Genomic DNA, 22763 nt, shown 5'->3' with positions numbered 1-22763 from the left:
ATGGCAACAACAGGAGCTCGTTAGTCGGGGAGGGGAGAATGATGCATATCTAATATTCTGGTTCTTTTCCTAAATGGATGTTTTGTTTATATGAAATGTAGAACAGTATTTGAATCCTAACAAGTTCTTTCATATAGCATTCCTTCCACCTTTTTTTGAGAAATTTAAATTGCTTTCATTTCTAACAGTTATCTGTTCCCTCTCAGAGAAGGAGAGAGGAAAGTTACCCATCTCCAGAAGAAAAATTGTGGGCACAGTGAGCATAAATAAATAGTTTCAGGTCTCCAGGGAAGTCAGCAGAAAGGCTGGGAGTGACACTCTTGCCTTATTTACCTGCTGGGTACACGAGGGTCCTTCAGGCTTTCCTGAGGGTGGGGCAGGAGGGGCCCGCATTTTTGTCCCTATTGTTCTGTGCTGTTTATTTGCAGGATGTGTAAGCACAGCGTGTAACGTAATACCAGATGTTCTACGTGGGAGGAACTTCATAACTCACATACACTGGAGCATGCTTTTTTCCAACGGCACTCAGTCCCTTCCATTGGGCATGACGGTGTAAATCTGCCTCCCAAAGCACCACCGATTCCCTCAATCCTGAAGGAGATATTGCCCATCTTTTGGTATTTTTTGCTTTTGGCTACGGAACACATGTGGATGTCTAGTGAAAGCATCACGCGGATTCTTATTCTTTAGATGGTTCCAATCCAAGTGGCCCAGATTGGTTCTGGATCATCTAAAAGCCACAGGCTTGTTGGCCTGGATTTCAAGGCCTCCCTTCACCCACTGACAGGGACTCCACATTCAACCTCGCTCCCCACCACCCCAGCTGGAACCCTTTATTCTGGGGAGGCCAGCTGGCTCTCTCCGCCACAGACACTACGCTCATCCTGCTCTGGGGTCTCTGCTCATTTAGGTTTCCCCTCCTGGCAGATCCAAATTCTGGCTCAGCTCAGGCCCCACCTCACCTACCTTAGGCTTGACTGCATGGGGCAGGGGGCACAGCTCCCATACCACGTGACTGTAGCACTTGAGTGTGTGAGCATGTGAGTGTGAGTGTGCGTGTTCATGAGTCCCGTCCCCACATATATCCACGAGATTCCTGAGGGCAGGAAGAGAACATCACGGAGACTTTTCTAAATTCCCTTTGGAGACTAAGAAGCGATATGGATGGAGGGTCTTGAACTTTAATTTCTCCTAAGAGCTGTTATCTTTGGTTTTCCTTTCTAATGGGCTCAGCTCCCTTTTCTACTCAGCCATATGGGATCGATGCATTTAATACATCAAGCAAAAAGGACAAGGCATTATGTTCGCTTGTCTGTCTGTGCTGGGGAGGTGGGCGGTAGGGGTCTCTGTTTGTGCTGTGGGAGGTGGAGAATGTGAGGGCTGGGGGGCAACTCAGGTTCGGCCACCCCACGGCCACAGAGGCCAACCTGCCCAGGCAGTGGCCCACTCACCGCTGCTGAAATGCTTTCTGGCCCATCTCTCTGGCGGCTCTCTTGACCTCCTCGGGAACTGCGTCCTTCTCAGCCTCGGACACCTGGTACACGGTATGGCCTGCGTCCAGCCGGTAGGGACCTCCTTTGCCACCTAGCCCTGCGGTGTCTCTTCCTCCTGGAAGGAAGCCACAAAAATCCAGTGGTGAGTCTAAAAAGCCACAGGCTCATTGGCCTGGATTTCAAGGCCTCCCTTCACCCATTGACAGGGACTCCACATTCAACAAGACAAAAAAGTCAGATCTCGGCTCGAAAGCAGTCCCGTGAAGCATGTTAACTGCACCTAATTAGTAATTCAATATTCAGATGACCTCTCTCTGGAAACAAAGGGGATCCCCCTGTCTAGGGTGTCCTTTCTCTTCTCTATCCAGCCAGGGTTTATCCCATAGTTCAAGGGTCAGTCCAAATTCCAGGGCACCTCCTCTGATGAGGACTCCACCTGACAGGGAGCACTCCTGGCCACTATTTATTATTTTTTAATATATTTTTTTTCTGGTCTCACTAATTAGTGGGTGGGATTGTATCTTACACATTTGCACCTATAAGAGTGGCTTGAACACCACAGATAACTTGTTATGTGTTTGTTAATTAAATGAGCAACACTCCTTGTCTCTCACATGTTACCTTATTTTTCCCTAAAGTAAGAGAGAGACAGCTAGGATAGAGATACAGTCAGCCTTAGGGACTGTCAGCTTCAGAACAGATTTCCTAATATAAGCCCTAGTCTGCATGCTTGTAAGTGTACCTTGTGTAAACCGTTTATGTTGTAAATATAAATTAAATGCCTGGAAGTCCAGGTAGATAAAACTATAAGAGGTGGTGAGGACTTTGGCTAGCTAGAGAAAGCCTGCCTTGTCTCAATACATTCAGATTCAAATGATCATAAAACACTGTGCTGCTGACCCCCCAAATACATATATTGGTTAGCCTGGGCCTCTGGGCTACCAGTTTATTACCTCTGTTTTATAATGATTAAAATACTAGCAATCAGTTTCTTTTGTTCATTCACACGTAACTTGGGCACTTAGACGAGAATTCAATATTGGGGGGGGAGTATCGTATCATATTGTATCAGAGACTAGTGTTACGTAGCAGAGGGTTGTATAGTTAAACTGGACTGCCTGAATCTGAATCCTGTGTCCGTGCGCTAGGTTGTGTGTCCTTGAAGGAGGTTCCTTAACTTCATGGTGTCTCAGTCTCCTGTTCTGTAAAATGGAGTCGCTAATATTTACTTCTTGGCATTGTCACGAGGCTAAGTGCTTAGAACGGTAACTGGTGCAAAGTAAGAACTACATTATAAGCGGCTGCTCTTACTATTATTATTCAGACAACTTCCAGTCACATAGAATGAGGTCATTTCTAAGTTTAATGAAGTGGAAATTTTGAAAGCTTTTAGGCTTCAGTTAAATTATGTCACATTTATCTTTTCTCCTTTGGAGCCATAACTGGTGTAATAAACTAAAGGTAGGAACTCAGCACGCACTGCTTCCCTTACCAAAGTCTAGGTAGGTCATTTCCTCTGGGGAAATACCAGGAGAAGAGCCTATTAATAATAGTCTGTTTACCCTTTGATTGGAGTACATCTGATTTCATTTTTATTTAGAAATCAGTGGTGGAAAATTGCTTCTTAGATGTGTGTGATTGCTGGCTCTCACTCAGGGACAGCCTGTAGGCAGAGGGGCCCAGTAACTGGAAAATGAGTGAGCGACGGAGGCAAAAAAGCTGTTTCTGTGGATGATTCCCTTCCTAAAGGAAGTTCCTCTCAGACATTGCGGAGTGGGGTACATAGGGGTCATGGATTAGCACTCAAGGCTTCCTGGGAGCCGAGATGATGTCAGTTTTGGTGTAGAGGAAAAACACCCACAATTGTTCAGAAGGTGGTATGAACAATGCTCAGCATGGGTCCCAGGAAGCCCGTGGGGCAAGTTGCACTGGGGCGGAGAGGGCATGAGTGGGGAGCTCTTCGTGACGTCTACTTCCAAGAGCCCTTAATTTGTACTATTTAAATGAAAATGCTGGTCAGAGGTTCTAGACTTCAAGGCATAATCTTGAAGCTAACCCTGGACATCCTAAATCAGCTTCAAAGATACGGGAAAATAAGCAAAGGAGGCGCTCTGATGATGAAAGAGGGATCAAGTGACTTGAGTCAGTGCTAAGTTCCACGTAGAGAATTCTGAGGGAGAATGACAGAGAATTTGAAGCCAAAAAGATCCAACAGATGGAAAAATAAAGGCTAAGGGAAACAAAAGCAGGGCCTTCAGTCTGGACAGAGGTGAACTAGTAGAGTCAAACTGAATAAAAAGCGAGAACCTCTGCTCCAGAGTAAGCCCACTGCTGGGAAAGACCTGCATCTGGCCACCTCGCTCCACAATGCATTCCATATGGATTAATCTTGCTGGCTTGACACTAATTTCAAGATCAAAGGACATTTCTAAAAATACCCTTTCTTTAAAGCTGATGCTTGATGAATAAACAGAACAGGCAAGAAGTCTCCAGGCCTATGTGATAGCACATTGTCTCAGCATAGAAAGCCATTTCCTCCTGAGCCTGTCAAGGCCAAGAGGCACACACCATCCTAAGGGAAGGCGAAGTATGGAGCTCGTGCCAGCACTGCTCCTGGCCAAGATAAGATCGGACAGTGCGCACACCGTCTGGCCCTATTCCTGCAGCCCAGCAGATGTGTCTGCTTCAGCTGTCGCCGAGGAAGGAGGAAGACAGCAGGCATGGGAACAATGCTCCCGTCAGGCAGCCAAGAGGAAGGAATAGACCACAGCCACCGGTTCCAACTGCAACCAACTCTCTTATCTCAAAATCCTGCATCCTCCATATACTCACTTCTGAGATGTGGAAGGCAAGGCCCACTCCTCTTCCAAGTCAGCTGGTCAACAAGGAATCTACTATAGATTGCAGGCAGCATGCCAAGGGCACGGAATTTAAAAGAAGGGATTAACATTTATAACGAATGCATTCTTCAGACCAGGTCCTGGGCTCAGCACTTCATGATCATGATTTTGTTTAATCCTCATCACCACCTTGTAAGGTAGTTAATATTTTCCCCTCTTACTGATGTAGCAAGGTTGGGGGTTCAGAATGGTCTCAGGGCCCAGGATGGCAGAGTCTGTGGGACTCCCAGTGCCACGGTTTTTCCACGTGTGATGTCATGCTGGGACACAGGGTGAAAGGCACAGTCCACCTGACTCACGGGGGTCGCAGAGATGACAGAGGGTCCCTGAACCTTCTCAGGGGTGGTGTGCAGTTTATATGGGCCTGTGGGGCCTCGGGGAGCTCGACGCAGGAGAATGCCAGGGCTACCAACCTGTTCCGCCAGCCCAAGTATTGCCGCCCACATGGGGCATGTTGTCCGGGTCCTCCTTCCCGTGTTTGGGGGAACTCACATCTTTGCCACTGTCTCTGTGGATCGTGATCTACAAATGAAGAATTGAGACATTATCACTATTTCATGACCAACACCAGAAACTCTAGGGCAGGAAGAATTCTTTTCCCCCAAATCTTTAAGGTATCTTATAACCTTAGGCCTACAGGACACAACGGTTGCTGTCAGTGTCTCGCCAAAAAAAAAAAAAAAAAAAAAAAAAAAAAAAAAAAAATTTCATCATATTTAATATCCATTTTGTTGGGAAGCAAACATTTAATTAAAAAAATTTCCTTAAAAAAAAAAAAAGAAAAACTGGACTGAGTTACAGTTTCCGAATTCTCCTGGGGCAGGACATGCCTCAGGCATTTACACAAGGCACAACACCCACCAGACGCAGGGAAAGTGGATCTCACTGGAGACTGACGCTCTGGATGGATGAAAAGGATCACTGCCCAGCTGTTCCAGCCGAGTAATGGCAGATACACGTTTGCAAAGAAAATTAATTTTTAAAGAAATCCCAGTCTTCTGAGAAATACTTTGTATAAAATACATGGAAAAGAAAAACAGGAAATGTATCTATGTGTGCTTCAGTGGCCTACACACAGACATGAAAAACCCCTCATTCATTTTCCCAACCCTCTCTAATTTTATTATGGTGTTTTACAAAACATAATAGGCTTTCCTAATTCATCTTTATTTTAAAACCAGATTTACTGTTTCTGCAGCAGCAAACAGAAGAAGCTGCGTTTTAGCCCTCCTCCGTGAGAGCCTGTGGCTCATGGTCCCTAATTTCATTCAGCACAGATTCATCAAAATGACTGATAATCACCCAAGAATTCCAGTCCTACTAAGTTAGTTCAGTAGATATCACTCCACAATAAAAAGAACTTGAAGGGGATCCCTGGGTGGCGCAGCGGTTTAGCGCCTGCCTTTGGCCCAGGGCACGATCCTGGAGACCTGGGATCGAATCCCACGTCAGGCTCCCGGTGCATGGAGCCTGCTTCTCCCTCTGTCTGTCTTTGCCTCTCTCTCTTTCTCTCTCTCTCTCTCTCTCTGTGTGTGACTATCATAAAAAAAAAAAAAAAAAAAAAACAACTTGAAGGAGTCCCACTTCATGAATCCTATGAGCCTGCTGTCAAATGTAATGATTTCCAGGGCAGATCAGATCAAGATCCATTTATTTGTCTAATAAGACTTCTAGAAGATGTACTGGCAGGACATCATGTGAAGTACCATGGGGCCTGCAAAAGCCACGGAGGACAGGTCACTGCTCTCTAATTGCTTAGGGTGGAGGAGGGAGGCTTGCAGATGGCCCCAAAGCCTGATGCCAGGTCAGTCTTTAGAGCCGACCCATTCCCTGTTAGCACCTGCCCTTTCATTCTGGATGCTGAATTAATGAAGGTGGGCAAGTAATTTAGAATCTTTACAAATGAAATGACTATTAAGAATGAATTCGGGGGGGATCCCTGGGTGGCTCAGCGGTTTAGCGCCTGCCTTTGGCCCAGGGCACGATCCTGGAGACCCGGGATCGAGTCCCACATCGAGCTCCCGGCATGGAGCCTGCTTCTCCCTCCTCCTGTGTCTCTGCCTCTCTCTCTCTCTCTCTCTCTCTCTCTGTCTATCAAAAATAAATAAATAAATCTTAAAAAAAAAAAAAAAAAAAGAATGAATTCAGGGACGCCTGGGTGGCTCAGTGGTTGAGCGTCTGCCTTCAGCTCAGGTTGTAATCCTGGGGTCTTGGGATCGAGTCCCGCATCTGGCTCCCTTCAGGAAGCCTGCTTCTCCCTCTGCCTGGGTCTCTGCTTCTGTGTCTCTCACGAATAAGTAAATAAAATCTTAAAAAAAAAAAAAGAATGAATTCAACATGACTTGCCTTGTCTATGTCCAGACTAATTTCAAATGTTACAACATCATAGAGAGATGTCTGCCAATAGCTTTGGCAAGATTAACGGAGTTTTGGCCACAATTTTAGCATACTTTAAGAAAATTTTAGCAACCAGGACATGACAATTGATATGAATTCCACTCACATAATCAGGTTCTAAAAATGGATGAAAATAAATATTTTCTCCTTTTTAAAATTAAACTATGCAGAATAGCTAGAAACATTTAGAGAACAAATAAACATTTAAAAAACTTTTCCAGGGGCACCTGGGTGGCTCAGTGGTTGAGCATCTGCCTTCTGCTCAGGACATGATCCCAGGGTCCTGGGTCAAGTCCTGCGTCCAGCTCCTTGCAGGGAGCCTGCTTCTCTCCCTGCCTATGTCTCTGCCTCTCTCTCTGTATGTCTCATGAATAAATAAAATCTTTAAAAATACCACAAAACCCCCAAAAACAAAAAAATAAACTTTTCCAGAACTTGTCACCACTTTCTAACTTCTCCAGAGGTAATGTAAGAGATTAAAATATTAAAATATGTATACTGGCTAGACCAGCACTAACCAATAAAATTTTCTGTGTTGATGGAAATGTTTTCATTTATGGTATCTTATATGGTAGCTAATAGCCCGCTGTGGCTACTGAGTACTTGAGGTCCTGAATTTTAAATTTTACTTATTAACTAAAACTTAAATTTAAATAACCACATGTGGGTAGTGGCTATTTCACTGGACTGCACAGCACAAGGACAAGCTTGCCTCAGCCCAGCAGATACTGTCTGGAGCTCTTTGTAGCATCCTCGAGATGTTCTCCTTGAGAAATGAGAAAAACAAGGAATGTTTAAGAACTAGGATAGGGTTTTATTCTGTTGCTAATTTAAGAAACTTATATAAAAGTTATAACTATAGTCTAGTTGGCTTTTCCAAATACAATGGAACTTACAAATGGAGATATATTTACTATGATAATATAGGGTTTTAAAAAGATGCACTTATGACAATCGTGTCACCACTCAGAAACACTTCTGGATGGCTTCTAGGGGAGTCTATTCTTTAGACTTCTTTAATATCTTTAATAGTGGCAACTATGTGTTAAAACTAAATAAAAAAAATTTTTTTTAATGTTAAAACTAAATTTGATTTTTAATCAACAACCAAAGGATACTTAGAGTTGATTTCTTGTATAAACTATTTGCTAACTCGTTATGTACCCTTTGGCAAGTCAATTAACTTTTCTGGCCGTCAACTTTCTCATCAAGAACTAAGGGGGTTGAACTGAATGATTTCTACCATTCCACCTACTGTTGGGATGCTCTGATTCCAAATCTGGTGAATAAGGTGATCAATTTGGGGTTTTACCCCAAACAGGTATATTTATACAATAATAAGATTAGTTTGCTGATAAGAGTTGTGACTCTGCTTTAGGCCCACCCTAAAAGATGAAGTGCCAAAAATGGTCTGAGCAATGACAGCATTATAAGACTAACTATTCTGAGCATCATTTTTAAGAACAAATACTAAAAATGATGGCACAAGACAAAAGAAGCCTTTCAAATTGCCCCTTTCCATGACCCCTGAAATCATGCTCTTGGAGTTGCAAAGACACCTACAATGGGCCAACAGGGAAGCAGAAAATTGGCTATGAAACTTCTGGGCAGAAAGGAACTGGTATGTTCTTTGCCGCCTGTGTCTTCCCAGGCCATCTGCCGGGAAATGGCATTGCTTACATTGCCAACAACACGGCAGCCATAAGTCAATCCCAAATGGGAGCCTAGAGAGGTTTCAAAATTGACAAATTCTTGACAAAAACAATCATCAGCCCAAACCCGATTTATTCCAGAGAAATACATACCACAGAATTCCAGGACACTTACTTAAAAACAAAACAAAACAAAACAAAACAAAACAAAACAAAAACATTTTGGGAAGTTTATCTAATTTTGTGTCATTTTATGAATGTCACTATACTCACAGGAAGATATTTCTCTAGTACATCTGCCAAAGCGTTTTCAAAGGCATTTTAGGGCATCTTCTACATGAATTGACAATGGTTCATAAAAAGTACAAGGCAGGAAGTCTAAGACAGTCCAACCCAGGAGAGAAACTGAAACAGATACTAGGGAAGGCCTATCCTTTGAGGAAGCTTGTTTCCTGGGGACAGACAGACATGAGCCACTGGTCATTCTAAAGGTTGATAAACTGCTGAATACTTTGAAGTATGCTTTGAGGATTTGGAATGCATTTCCTTTGAGGGTTTGTTTCACCTAGAATGAGATTAAGTAAGTCGTCCCAATTACTGAAATAGATACTACTATATTCATTTAAATGGATCAAAATACTCCCCAAACCACAAATATCATGGACTTTTACCACTTAAAAAAAAAAAAAAAAGATTTATTTATTTTAGGGGGAGGGGGTTGAGGGGAAGTGAGTCTTAAGCAATTTCAGGCTGAGTGTGGACCCTGACGTGGGGCTTGATCCCATGACCCTGAGATCACCAACTGGGCTAAAATCAAGAGGTGAATAGTTGGATACATACTGACTACACCACTCAGGCGCCCTGGACCCTTACAACCTTTGATACAAAGTGATGTATGCGCTGAGACCTCTGTGTTTTTCACGGCTGACACAATCTACTTCCTTTTAGGTAAGTGTGCCGTAATCCTAGAAACTGTGATCCCAGGAATCCTCTTACGTATGAATTAAAATGGAAAAAACATGGATCTTGTAAAATATAACTCATAAAAATGTTCCGGAGTAAAGCAACCCAAAATCAGAGCAGGGAAGGGACATGACTCATCAAAGCCTTGTAATTCTGGGTAAAGCTCATATATTTTAGGATCCTCCTTAAGTTAGGATTTTTAAAAACCATCAATAAAATGATATAAATAGCCAGAATATAATTTTGGAAGAAAAGTTAGCTCTTGGAGGTATGACTGGACAACATAGCTGATTCTCATTTTCCAGCTGGAGACTAGGTGTGGTGCAGCAGATATTTCTAGTTGCCTACCCAACATCCACACCCTCTTGCTTCTTTTTAAACAGAAGTCAGATGCATCGTTATTGAGTGGAATTAAGCAGAGCCATCCCATTGCCCTTTGCCAGTGACTGGTTTAGGCAAAAGGATGTGGCCTGAGATGGAAGAGAGAGTCCATCAGGAGGTTTCTGGGAAACATCTTCCTCCCAGAGCTCTCTTGCTGCCCTGGATGCACTGCTCTGCCCTCCCCTGAAACACATATGCACTTGCTGCTTTGGGAAACAGGGTGAGGGTGTGATGCATAGAGGTGCAGCCTACGTCTGATAACCGTCTGGCAACAAGACGAAGGTGGCAGAGGGAAGGATGGAGGAGCTTATGTCCCCATTGGCACTGTGGAGCTGCTGAGCCAGCCCTGGAGTCCCTTCACTCTGATCTTCCACATAAGCAAATAATACATGTCCTTCTAGTTTAAGCTACTGTCAATTGGGTTTTCTGCTACTGGGAGTCAATTGCACGCAAATTAATAAAATTGCGTGTTGAAGGATGAATGACAGGCAGCAGGGCTGAAGCTATTGTGTTGACCTTTTGGAGGATGTCCTATTTCTAAAAGGAAGACATTCTTTGAATTTTTTGACATCAAAACTGTCATCATAATTCCAGCACAGAAATCCTACTGCTTAAGGGTAGCCTACGATCTTCTTGATTGGTTAGCAGGCAACTGAATGAACTTATTCATTCTCTTATTCCAACATTCCTGTGTATGTTTATGATACATCTGCTACTCACTGGGACACAGAGATACATGAAACAGGATCTTTGCTTCTAGAAGAATACTGTACAAAGGGGAACAAAGTCACAGCATAGGGTGATACAGGCCAGAATAAGGTACTGAGCATACCTGCCTAAAACATATTTCTGTCTGAGGTCACTGTGACAGATTAGAAATTTCTTTCATAGCTACAATGAAAGTCACATGAATATGTCCCTAGGAATGATGGTCTTTCATATGAAGACAGCTGGTTAAAAAATAAGCAAACCTTCATCCAGTTTTCATAAGTAACATGTAGCTTCTATAATGAAATGCACGACAAAAATACCTTTGTCTGTAGGTACTTTCATGTGTCCCAATTTCGACTGCTGGCAAACCATCAAGTATGCAACTCTCCTCTTCAGGTCTTCCCTGGCTGATGGCAACATCTGCTTTCAAATATGCAATGGCCTCCTGCCCTCTTTAATCCCTCTTCATTTTTACAAAGTAGGAAAGGATCTCATTTTCGATCGTTAATATTAAAAAATTACACTGTGGCTGATGTTCATTCATACTAAGTAATTAAGCCCAGAGGGCATTCACACTGTAAGTGCCTTTAACACTAACCGAGAAATCAAGTCTTTCCTTTGAAAGTCTAGGAATAAGCAAGCAGACAGAGTGGCAGATGGAGAGGATGAGGCAGGGGATGGGGAGTGTGTACTTGGTCTGCTCCCTGGCCCTGAAGACAAATGCTCGTTATGGCGATTGTAGTATTACATGTAAGAAGCAGAATAGCTGTCTGTGATCTGTCTTGTGGCAGCTCTTGCTCTGATGGAGTGGGTGGACTCTTCTGGCATAGAAAAAGTTCCCGTCTTTCCTCAGGGGCTTCTTCAAGTCACCTAGCAGCCCTTCTCTCCTGACTTTGAGCTGGACCCCTTTGCGCATCTCCCCAGATTCAACCAAACTGTCTTACTCTCCTCCTTTCTGCTTGAATGCTCCTAGCAACTCATATGTATTTTGCTTTCCGGCACAAGTGATGTGCTTGGTTAAGTATTTTTAAACATTTGAAATTATAATCTAAAACACCTCCCTTCCTCTATGTGATACGATGTTCTGGAACACATACCTATGTATACATCCTTTGTTATTTCTCTAATCTGAGTTTACAGGTTCTGACAAAGAACTTTCTCACTGAAATGATTCTCTTCACTAAGTCTATCATTATGCAACAAAAATACTCCATTTGATGAAAATAGAGGACACTTTAAAGATTTCACAGACTTGGGCTAAAAAGGGGGACCAAGTATCAGTTTATAATTTTACTTTACATGTTGTTGTCTGACAGCAGTAGGTGGCACAGTGGCTTACACACATCTCCTTAAACATAATAGATGTTTAATAAATATGTTAAATGAACATGTGGGAGACTGCTCACAACAGAATATGAGTTTAATCCTGTGTACAAACCTCTCCACAATGAGCTGTCAGCTGGGTGTCTGCTAGGACTCTTCCTGGCTCTTTCCTGCCAGCCCATAATTGGCAAACAGCACAGCAGGGCCCAGCCTCTGGGTCAGCAGAGAGCCGTCTCCCAACAGAGGCAGGAAACACATGGCCCTATTGGCTCTCTGGGTTGTTCTTAAATCCTGACCCTGCACCTCCCTCTGCCTGACTCTGATCCCTGCAAGGCCTCAGCTCAGTTTCTGGTCTATCCTTTCACTGGGCCAGGATGACTCCCCCTCCTGGCCTCCAAGTCTGTGGGTAGTGGCCTCCTTGCTCTCTGACCCATAGAGAGCTCTTTGGCTGTCCACAACAAAATTACAAGGCTGCAGAATCCATCCAAAACAACCTCTTAATTTACTTAGAGTATTTATTCATCTCTTTCTTCTACTTCAATTCAAACAGACACAAAAGATGAAGAAGACTTTTGGAAAACGTGAGAATGGAATATAGAGGATGGGATCAAGAGAATGTCGTCTCATGGGATAAGAGGCTATAATTACAGACAAATATTTTTTAAAAAAAGATTTATATATTTTAGAGAGAGATAAAGAGAGAGAGATAGCATAAATAGGAGGGAGTGGTAGAGGGAGAAGCAGTCCCTACTGAGCTGGGAGCCCAATGTGGGACTCTATCCCAGGACCCTGGGATCATGACCTGAGCCAAAGGCAGACGCTTAACCGACTGAGCCACCCAGGCGCCCTACAAACAAATCCTTATGGGAAACCAAATGTTATCATTGTGTATGTGTGAGTGTCAAAAACACATGTTAAAAAACCCACAAATAATTGGCATGGCAACAGTTTCCTGGCACAGAAATGCACCCTCCCCGCTGCCACTTGCAAGCACATCCAGTATTCTACAGTGTTCCCCCAGAAACACCTGCTAATTGAATTCAGACAGTGGAAGTGGGGTAAACCATCAGGTCTTTATTTAGTCAACCCTATTTTTGCCTCTTTAACTTTCAGGAGCCCTCCAAAGGTTACTATTCAACACTGGAGTGAATTCCAGCCTGGTCATGAGGCTTCCATAGGCAAGGAAAAGGTCAACAATGCAGGGCCACCTCGGCTATAGCAAAGCTGGCGAGCAAATGCTTTTGGTTGTGTTGTATTACGAGGTGGACCCGGCGAGGGATAGCTACTGTCATGTCCTTTTATCATTACTGTAGCTAAATGATCTCTCGTGATGTTTCCCGGCCAGGTGATTTCAGTCTCATATTGAATTTTTGTGTTCTAAGAGGTAAAACCTATTTGGGAATTTTTAAAGCTCTTGTGCCTTCCACGTCAACAGAATTCTCTGAGGTGTTACGTAGCTAAGGAAAAGAAAGGATGGGTAGAAAAGCCATTTGTACCACTAGAGTGGATGGAAGCAACAGGGGCTTTTAATACAAACCAGATTCTAAAAATTCTTGGAAGCACTGATTGCAACCCACACAAATGCCCCTGACATAGGAATCCTCTGAAAATAGAAACGCTCAGTGGATCAATGCTGGGCAGCTCCTCACAGCATACTTCCTCTAGGGCATCCCATACTGGCAACTGGGTTTCCATTTTCTTTGTTTTCACTGAAATCAGTCTGCCACTGGCTCTCTCTTCTTCCAGTTTATCCTTCATACAATCATGGGTTCATCATCTCAGGCTGTAATAATGTTTATAAAGTGTTGCCTACCGATGTTTAGCCTGCGCTTCCTTAACCATTTCCTCAGGTTCGTGGAGTTTCTGTGGAACCCATGTTGTAACATCCGGCAGCACCGTCTTCCTTGCTTCCTTTGCAACAGGGCCCACATTCTCACACACTTTTGACAGCCACTGTGGGTCAAAAGTAGTCATCAGGATGCAAAATAACGTCATAAAGAGAGTCCAGAGAGAAATAAGCTATATGCAGTGTGCACTTAAGAGAGAGTGGTGCATTGCTCAGTAGCTGAGCACTAATGGTTTGTGCTCCAAGGCTCACTCTGTGAGGGAACATTCCAGGCTGCCGCACTAGCTCAAATGGGCTGAGAGTGTGCCTCCCACGTGGAGCATGGGCAAAACACAGCCATTAAGTAACTGTGATGTACACTTTTATCAGACTCCATTTATGTAGGTGTGGACCTCTACACACATTTTTTTAAAAAAACCGTATTTCTTAAAGTGATAAGTAGCATTGCAGTGACTCTGTGAACCCCAACCGGGGGTATATGGAAATGTGCAGTCGGATAGGTTTACCGGTACGGATGCCCTGCCGTGAACATCCAGAGGGCAGGACGAGGTTATAGCACCTTTGTGTCATCGTCGGCACTTGCCACAGCCACTGTGGTCATTTCAAAGCTGCAGGATGGCTCTCGAGGTACATAAGCCACAAGAATATATAGAAACCTGCTAACTGCTCTCCTGGAACTTAGGGGGGGCAAGGTGCAAAGCAGAAGCTTTGGGGTGGGAGAAAAGACTTCTACTGGATCTTGCTTTGTGAAACATTCTTTTAACTGTAGTTGTGCTTCCTATGTGAGCAACAGGTTAAGAACACTCAATACCAATGGGTCAAACTTTCTAAGGACGTTGTGGCACAGTTATAGGACATAGGTTAGGTCACATATCATGGACACTGAGCTACAAAGTAATTAGACACAGACAAATGGTTCCTAATAATGACTCTAATTCATTAGGGACTTGTGCAAACACAAAGGAGTTTGTCATCTTCTCCTTTGTGTTAGTTTTCCAGTTTTTCTCAACAGTCTCCCCTTTACACCCTGAAACTCAGACTCCCCCAAAGACAAAAGCCTTGGCTACCATCCCAGCACATTCCCTCTGCATTTGCCTCCCGTGGTTCCCCTCTCTCCCCACACTTTGCTCTGGGGCCCCCAGATCTGAGGATCCCCCCCTCCAGCAGCGCTAATTCTTGTGAAGCCTGGAGGTCAAAGGCAGGAGGCAGCAGGGACTCTGCAGCATGAAGCTGTATGTGTTTCCAAGAGTGCTGCCACAGGGCCATAGGTGATGAAGAGGATCACTCAGAAGGGAGAGGGGCCAGGCACCCTCCAGAGACTGTCTGGGGGCTGAACTGGGGTGAGTGGGGTGGCAGCCAGTCCTGCTCTCTGTGGTTTCTCAGTGCTGGCACTGTCTTTTACTAGTAGTGACACTAATTCTTCTTGACACTCAGGAATGTTTTCTTGTCGGTCTCCTTCTGCTGACATCATTGTACTCTGGGTCCTCATGCAGTGTGGTGCTCTAGTTGTGCAGCCAGGCGAGGGAGCTTAACGGAACCCTGGTTTTAAGAAATGCACTTCATACTCTGCTGTTGACTTAACTTGACATGCTTTAATGTCATTTTTGGGGGATGAGTAAGTTTAACGTAGGGAATGGGTTTAGGTATGTGTACGAGAGATTCTATACAAAGAAGAGTGCCTGAGTGGAGTCTAAGGGGATGGGGTACTCAGCTGAGCTCGGGCTGAAGGCTGGACTGAAATTTCAGCCCCCTTGGGGCCACAAACTCCCTGTGTGACACTCAGCAAGTCATTTAACCTTTCTGGGCCTTAGTCTTCTCATCTTCAAAATGAAAAACCAGATGAAATTCTTTCTAGTTCTAAGTTCCTTCTTTGGGCCCTTATCTACATTCATCTCAGTTCTAGTTTACGGGAAATATAAGCTGTCACCAGGGATCAATTTGACTAAAACCAGAGTTAAGTGTAAAGAATATTTTGATAGAGTCACATAAACGCTTGGCTTTTCTTCACATGGGTTCACTAAGATTTTAAAACAAAAAAAAAAATTTTTTTTTTTTTGAGAGGCAGCTTGATGTCATGGAAAAACCATATTACTGGGAATTAGAAGGCTGGCTTTTAACCCTGGTTCTGGCACTAACAGGCAAAATGGTTTTGGCTAAAGTTACCTATTTTCTCTTAGCTTTCTTTACCCAGAAAATGAAGGGGGACTGGCAGAAAGGTAATTCAAGTACACTACATGGTTCTTCCGGTCAATAACATTTAACATAGTATAATATGGAACCTGAGTGCTGGTCTAACCAGAATTCCAGCACAAATTGGCTGGGGGGTGGTGGGAAGCATGTGTCACAGAGCAGGTGTATGGAGGTACGACTGAGTGTCATGGAGTAGGCATGGGAAAGTGTAAGGGTGCCACCCTTGAACACCCATGGTTCAAGTGAAGAGATCATACTTAAAATGGAAAATCATGAAGAAACAGAAACTTGTTAGTAAGAGATAACAGGGGCAAAAAAAAAAAAAATCAGCAAAGGAGCTGAAAGTGTTTGTCTCTGAACCATTTCTCATAACAAGTCTTTTGAAATTTATTTTAAAAAGCTTTACTTATTTTAGAGAGAGAGAGTGGGTGAGCATGGGATGGAGGGGCAGAGGAAGACAGAGAGAGAGACAGTCCCAGGCAGACTCCTTGTTGAGCTCAGGGTCCAACATGGGGCTCTGTCTCACAATCTTGAGATCACCGCCTAAGCTGAAGCAAAGAGTTGGGATGCTTAACTGACTGTGCCACCCCCAGTGCTCCACAAGTCTTTTGAATTTCATTTTAAAACCCTGTACATATATAACTTAGATGAACCTTCGGTTGCCACCCTTTCTTTTTTTAAAAGATTATTTATTTATTTATTTATTTATTTATTTATTTATTTATTATTAGACAGAGAGAGAGAGAGAGAGAGAGAGAGAGATAGGGGCAGAGATACAGGAGGAGGGAGAAGCAGGCTCCATGCCGGGAGCCGACGCAGGACTCGATCCCGGGACTCCAGGATCGTGCCCTAGGCCAAAGGCAGGCGCTAAACTGCTGAGCCACCCAGGGATCCCCCCCAGTTGCCTCCCTTTCATCCTTTCCTGTCAGACCGCCTACCTGCCTGTAGTAGTTTTCAGCAAGCACAGACCAGGAGCTGGACCCTCTACTAGATGCTAAGGATACAAAGATCCATGATTCCGTTCTGTACCCTAGGGAGTTTTCATTGGTGTGTAGAAGGAGGTGGACTTGTTATTTATTTTTTATAAAGATTTTATTTATTTGGCAGAGAGAAAGAGAGCGAGAGAGCACAAGCAGGGGGAATGGTAGAGGGAGAGGGAGATGCAGGCGCCCCGCTGAGCAGGGAGCCTGATGTGGGGGCTCGATCGCAGGACGCTGGGATCATGACCTGAGCCGAAGGCAGACACTTTACCTCCTGAGCCACCCAGGTGCCCTGGATCTGTTCTTACTAATCAGTGCAGAGAGTGGGTTGGGGTGCTATGCCAGGGGTAAGTACAATGTGCAAGTGGAATATAGTGGAAGGGCTCTTAAGGCGGGGTGTCAGGACCACTATCAGGGAATGTTTCCCAGAAGAGGTAACGCCCAAGAAGAACCTTGAAGGAAGTGTAAAGTTGCTTGGTACAGGAGGCTGGAGGCTGGAGATTTCAGGCAGAAAGAACAGCAGTAGGGGTGTTTAATTGAAAATAAGAGGGTTAAATGATAGTTGACATGGGGAGCCCTTTGCTGGGCTCACACCAGCACCCAGCATAATCTACCTGCGTAACACGTATTCACTGAGGCTTGTGACGATGCAACACCTCATCCTAGAGCCCATCTAAGTAGGATGAACTAAACAGAGCACCCAGAAGTTCATCACGTGAAGACCCCAAAAACCAAAGGAGTTAGGGCTGATCACTCCTACATTTATTCTCCTTCACCGAAGATCATCAGGGAGAGGGAGAAATGTATTTATAATTGTGGAATCAGTTCACTGCTAATCAGTACATACATATAAACAAACAAACAAACAAACAACCTAACTCAGTCTTTGAGTATGGATAAACACTTACACTCAGGATTTCTATGACGTGAAACCCCCCTCGCTGCCTCTCTTCCCCATCATCATGCCGTGCTATACTAGCAGGTGTGGCGGTTGTTGTGTGCCCGCCTCTCTCTTTTTAAAGGAAATCTCATTTGAAAATCTAATTTAATTAATTTAACTGCACCGATGTTAGGAATGCAGAGAAGTGGTGTGGGGCACTGCTAAGAAACGAAGTGATCCGAGTTCTAGTCCTGCTACCTACGAGCTGTGCAACTGTGAGCAAGATTCAAACTTTCAGGTCCACAGTTTTCCCATCTCTTGGATGGGAATAAGTATACATGTCCTCCTGGAGTTCCTGTGAGGGTCAAATACGGCGAGAAGCAGTTGTGTGACTCTAGGAAAAGCACTCCCTGGCTTTGGACTTCCAAGTTCTGCATCTACAAAATGAAGGGGGGGTTGATCTGGTTTTTTCCCCCCCATTCTGAAGCCTGTGCATGGCTGTGTAAAGATGCTTTCCAAAACTGTAAAGTCCCATTCAAATATGTGAGGCAGCAGAGATGTATTGTTATTTTACTAAATAAGAAGGGAAGGGCTCGCTCATTCTATTTTTTTAACAGGCACTTTTATAAACCCCTGCCACTTCTCTGGTTCTTTCTGAGCACCAACCACCTCAAATATGGAAGGGAATGAAGTCGCCTTGAAAGAGAATGTAGAGTGAAAAGGGCAGTGGCCCGGGAAATGAATCAACAGGTGAGACTGAGAGGAAGCGGCGAGAGGCAGGAGGAAAGTCAGGGGGAGACTGTGGTTATCATGAAGCCGAAGGAAGACTGAGCTTCGACAGAGTGTGCTGAGCTCAGAGCAAGGGAAGGCCACATGAGGTGACGACCGCGGAGGGCCCATGGAATTTAGCTACCTGTTGAGGGTCCTTAGGACTCTAGCAAGAGCAATTCTCTGGATGGGGAGGTGGGGCTAGAATTTCATACGAGGAGGAGGTGTGAATGAACAGTGGTCTGGAAGCAGAGTCAGTGTGTGGAGAGGATTCTTTTAGGAGGCTTCCCTGTGAAATGGCTTAGAGTTATCTAGAGTAGAGTTTGAGTAATAGAAAGTGCGACCTGTGGGGTCTGGGAAAACAGTAGAGCATGTTTCAGTGCTGATGCTCCCAGAAGGGAGAGCAAATGAAGATACCTGAGAAAAAGGAGTCAACAGCATGGAGGTTAAGTGCCTGGGAAGGTGGGAGGAGAGGCGGGCCTTTGTAGAGAGGAGGGGAGGCTAGTCCTGCTGTGGATGGGCTTGCCCCTTAGGGCTTGGGAAGTTGGAAGGGCTGCATTCTGGTAGCTTCCATTTTATTTTGGAAGCACAAGACTAGAGTATTGTGTGAGAGCATGAGAAAGAGTTGCTTGATGTATAAAGAAAGTAGAGGCTGTATGAAAGTCATTATGGAGATTAGGCCGAAAAGACTTTTTTCCCATCTCAAAAGAATTTTAAAATTTCCAAACATATTCCTTTAAATGGAAGTTTTGTGGCGTATAACCATCTGTTTGGAGATTAAGTATTAGCTATGTTGGTTGTGGAGAAAATGATAAGGAGGCTGCATTAGTGAAATCTAAAGCTTTAATTTGGACAAACTGCAAGTATCTGGCCATGAAGAGGGCCATTCTGCAAATGATACTTTCTAGAAGATGCTTTTGAATTTCCCAAACAAATGATGCTTCTATTCCTTTGGGGTCTCACAGTACTCCTTCTCCAAACTGTCCTCTGTGCCATAACAGTCTGACAACTCGTGTGTGCCTATCCACCTGCCAACCTCTTTGAGGATTTTCAATCTTTGAGGATTGAAAAGGCAAAAGCTCACAGTCCATAGCTTAACTGTACAGTGTGCCTTCCAATACATGTTGGAAGGCATGGTGATGTAACCAAGAGGAAACGTTATCTGATTTGTACAGACTGGCCTTATACATGTCGAGGAAGACTCTCATGGCATAAAGTGAGGTATCTCTGTAAGAACAAAGGATTTCCAGAAACAGCAACATAACAAATGGGTGGGCCACGCTTGGAAGCGATGTGCTCTTTACGTGGGCCACATCTCCGCTCTATTTTACAATTTCAAGAGCCCGATGTAGGCTAGCAAAGAAAATTCAAGGAAATGAAACAACTCCCTCCCTCTGCTCCTATTCTTCTGAGGTACAAAAGACAGATAATTATCTAAATTGTTTCTCAATATGAACAAAATGGAAAAGTGACCTTTGAGTCTGTGACAGAGTCTATTCATGTCAGTGTTTTTAGCAGAGGCAAAGCCATGTCCAGGCTTAAAGAATGCTCACAGGAGCCAGCTTTTGCTCTCCCTCATGTTACAGAGACCATAAATAAATAGGCATAGTTTAACAGGCAGCCAGACCCAAATGGCTCATACTCACCCTTGGGGAGTGATAAAATTCTCCTGCTGGTAGACTTACATAAACTAAGATGCAGTGAATTTTTTAAGGATACTCCCTTTGCTCAATAAACCTGAATGTTTTAAACTTGAAAGCTGGCTTGACTACGAGGGAAAATAAATCAATGTGGCAAGAAAAAGCAACCATTCAAAGTGTTGGTAGATTAACTGAAACATATAAGAGATCAAATTCAGTGATTTAAAATTCATATGCTTGCTAGTTAAAAATCTCTACTTCTAGTTTTCTGCCTATTTTAAAACACACTAGAGGAGCTGTATCTAGTGATTTGGCTACTCCCTGCTAAAACTGGACCTTCTGTCTTGTTTATATTCAAAAAAGAAGGTAGACTGGATTTCAGGGTCTGAGGCTTCTTATGGATTTATCTATTGGTTGGTGGCAATTATTACTGGCTTAATAAATTAATCCAGTTGATCATTCTGATGATAATGAAAATCTTAGAATTTTTTGGAAAAGTGATATTTTTAATTTACTGAAGCAAAGTATCCAAACAATTAATTGCTTTATTCTGTTTAAAAAGAAAAAGACATATGTTGATTATGCTGGAATTAAAATAAAAAAACTTAATTAAAAACATAAGAAAAAACATGAAAAAAATTACAAAAACAAAGAGGACAAGATAAACAAGAACAGGCTGGAGGAAGCAATAGGGGACTCTGTCTGAGAAGTCCTTCTATATAGTCCTGATCTCTGATAACCCCTGGGTTTATCAACAACGTGCAAATATCCAACAGCACACGTTCTGTCCTCAAGAACTCTCATTCTTTCCTCCCAGGTGTAGATGCATATTTTTAAAAAAACCTTCAAACACCAGCTTGAATGAAGACAAAGGATAAGAAGGAATAGCAGGGGAGTTATGTTGCTTGTAGACAAGATACGGATAAAAGGGTGGGGGGCATTTTCTGGGGGAAAGTATATACCGAATGTACAAGTAGAATAAGAATTACAGTTCTTGGGATCCCTGGGTGGCGCAGCGGTTTGGCACTTGCCTTTGGCCCAGGGCGTAATCCTGGATACCCGGGATCGAGTCCCATGTCGGGCTCCCTGCATGAAGCCTGCTTCTCCCTCTGCCTGTGTCTCTGCTTCTCTCTCTCTGTGTGATTATCATGAATAAATAAATAAAATCTTAAAAAAAAAGAAAAAAGAATTACAGTTCTTGGGCAGCCCGGGTGGCTCAATGGTTTAGTGTTGCCTTTAGCCCAGGGCGTGATCCTAGAGACCTGGGGATCGAGTCCCATGTCAGGCTCCCTGCATAGGGCCTGCTTCTCCCTCTGCCTGTGTCTCTGCCTCTCTGTGTCTCTCATGAATAAATAAATAAAATCTTAAAAAAAAAAAATCTTACAGTTCTTTCAGAAAAAAAAGTGATCTTAAATATTCATAAAACAAAACCAATTCAAACTAAAATCTTAATTGTATGATGAACAATTAGGTTTCAAAGCATTTAGAAATGCCAGGTTTTTGAGAGAATTACAAGCTAAAGTCAGGTAGATTATTTCACTTTGAAATCACTTTAGAAATTTAATGTTTGGGGGACCTGGTTAGGATCATGCGTAGAAGGTCATGTTTGTCTGGAATTCTGAATTTCCTTATATGTACCAGCTCAGCTTTTTTGAAAAGAGTTATAACATCTATTTACTAGCGAGGGGCCAGTCCTGCTGTGATTCTGATGATTGGTTTTAAGATGGCTCTTACGCTCTCTTACTTCTAAAAGAAAGCAATTTCCATCAATCTAGAGAGATTCTGACCATGGGGAGTGATGTCTCCCTGGCAACACCAGGACCTTAGCTAGTGAGCCAGCCATGCTAATTTGTATTCATATGGTGTGGTGTTCTAGAATGCATTATAGGTTTATAATCCAAGAAGACTTTTATTAAAAAAACCATAAGTGGAGGAGTGAATAAAACATTTCCTTGGTATGCAAATATGTCTTATTTGATCATGTGTTCTGGATTTATATTTCCAAAATACCAGAGGAATCCTACAAAACTGCATTCTAGAAAAAATAAAACAAATGGAAATAATATGACTAATAACCAGTTTCTCACATGTCCGTTGTGTGGGGACGGTCCCAGTTAGTGCCTGTTGTCCCAGGGTAATTATTAATGGCACCATTTCAGTCTCATAAGTGGAATTATACAATCATTCATCCTATAATAACTGAGCGTTATACATATTACAACCCAGCCCCTTGGAGGACTTTATAACTCCTTTTGGGTATTGAATTAAACTCTGTTTCTGGGCAGCAATTGCCAAAGGCAATACTGGGTTATATACATCTTGCCATCTGAAAGAAGAACACGTACATGTTTGTCTACATTTGTCTGTAAAGATCTCTTTATTCCACGTCCGTATTAATAGCAATTTTGTTGGATGCAGACGTTTTTAAATTTTAAAATAAAAAATTTGAAGTTTTGAATTTTTGAAGCCTTCAAAATTCACAGATAGTTTCTGGCATGTTTCTCCCAGGGCCTCTTGATAAAAGGTTAATAGACAAATTTCAGATTTTTAAGGTAATTAATTCTATGGGTTCTAGACTAAGGCAATGTGACAGCTCTGGCCACGTGGGTCTCTTCTCTTTTTTGCACCTTACATCCTCA

The 22763-nt window shown here is 43.3% G+C and overlaps 1 protein-coding gene across 2 annotated transcripts in view; it reads right to left on the bottom strand.

Moving 5' to 3' along the window:
* The window catches only part of VWA8 (von Willebrand factor A domain containing 8), a 353871-nt gene that overhangs the window by 44645 nt on the left and 286463 nt on the right, over positions 1 to 22763 (bottom strand). For both annotated transcript variants that reach the window (XR_005376290.1, XM_038569648.1), the window contains exons 38-39: positions 4807 to 4915; positions 1452 to 1608 (exon numbers count right to left, since the gene is read on the bottom strand). Coding sequence is in view for 1 of the 2 variants with exons in the window: in XM_038569648.1 (XP_038425576.1) it covers positions 1452 to 1608; positions 4807 to 4915 (266 nt within the window). In the remaining variant the exon portion in view is untranslated. The remainder of the gene's footprint in view (positions 1 to 1451; positions 1609 to 4806; positions 4916 to 22763) is intronic.

This window comes from Canis lupus, chromosome 22 (genome assembly GCF_011100685.1).
Source record: "Canis lupus familiaris isolate Mischka breed German Shepherd chromosome 22, alternate assembly UU_Cfam_GSD_1.0, whole genome shotgun sequence".
Taxonomy (NCBI): Eukaryota; Metazoa; Chordata; class Mammalia; order Carnivora; family Canidae; genus Canis; species Canis lupus.
Note: the sequence above shows the minus strand (reverse complement) of the source record. Positions and strands in the feature narration are given on the sequence as shown.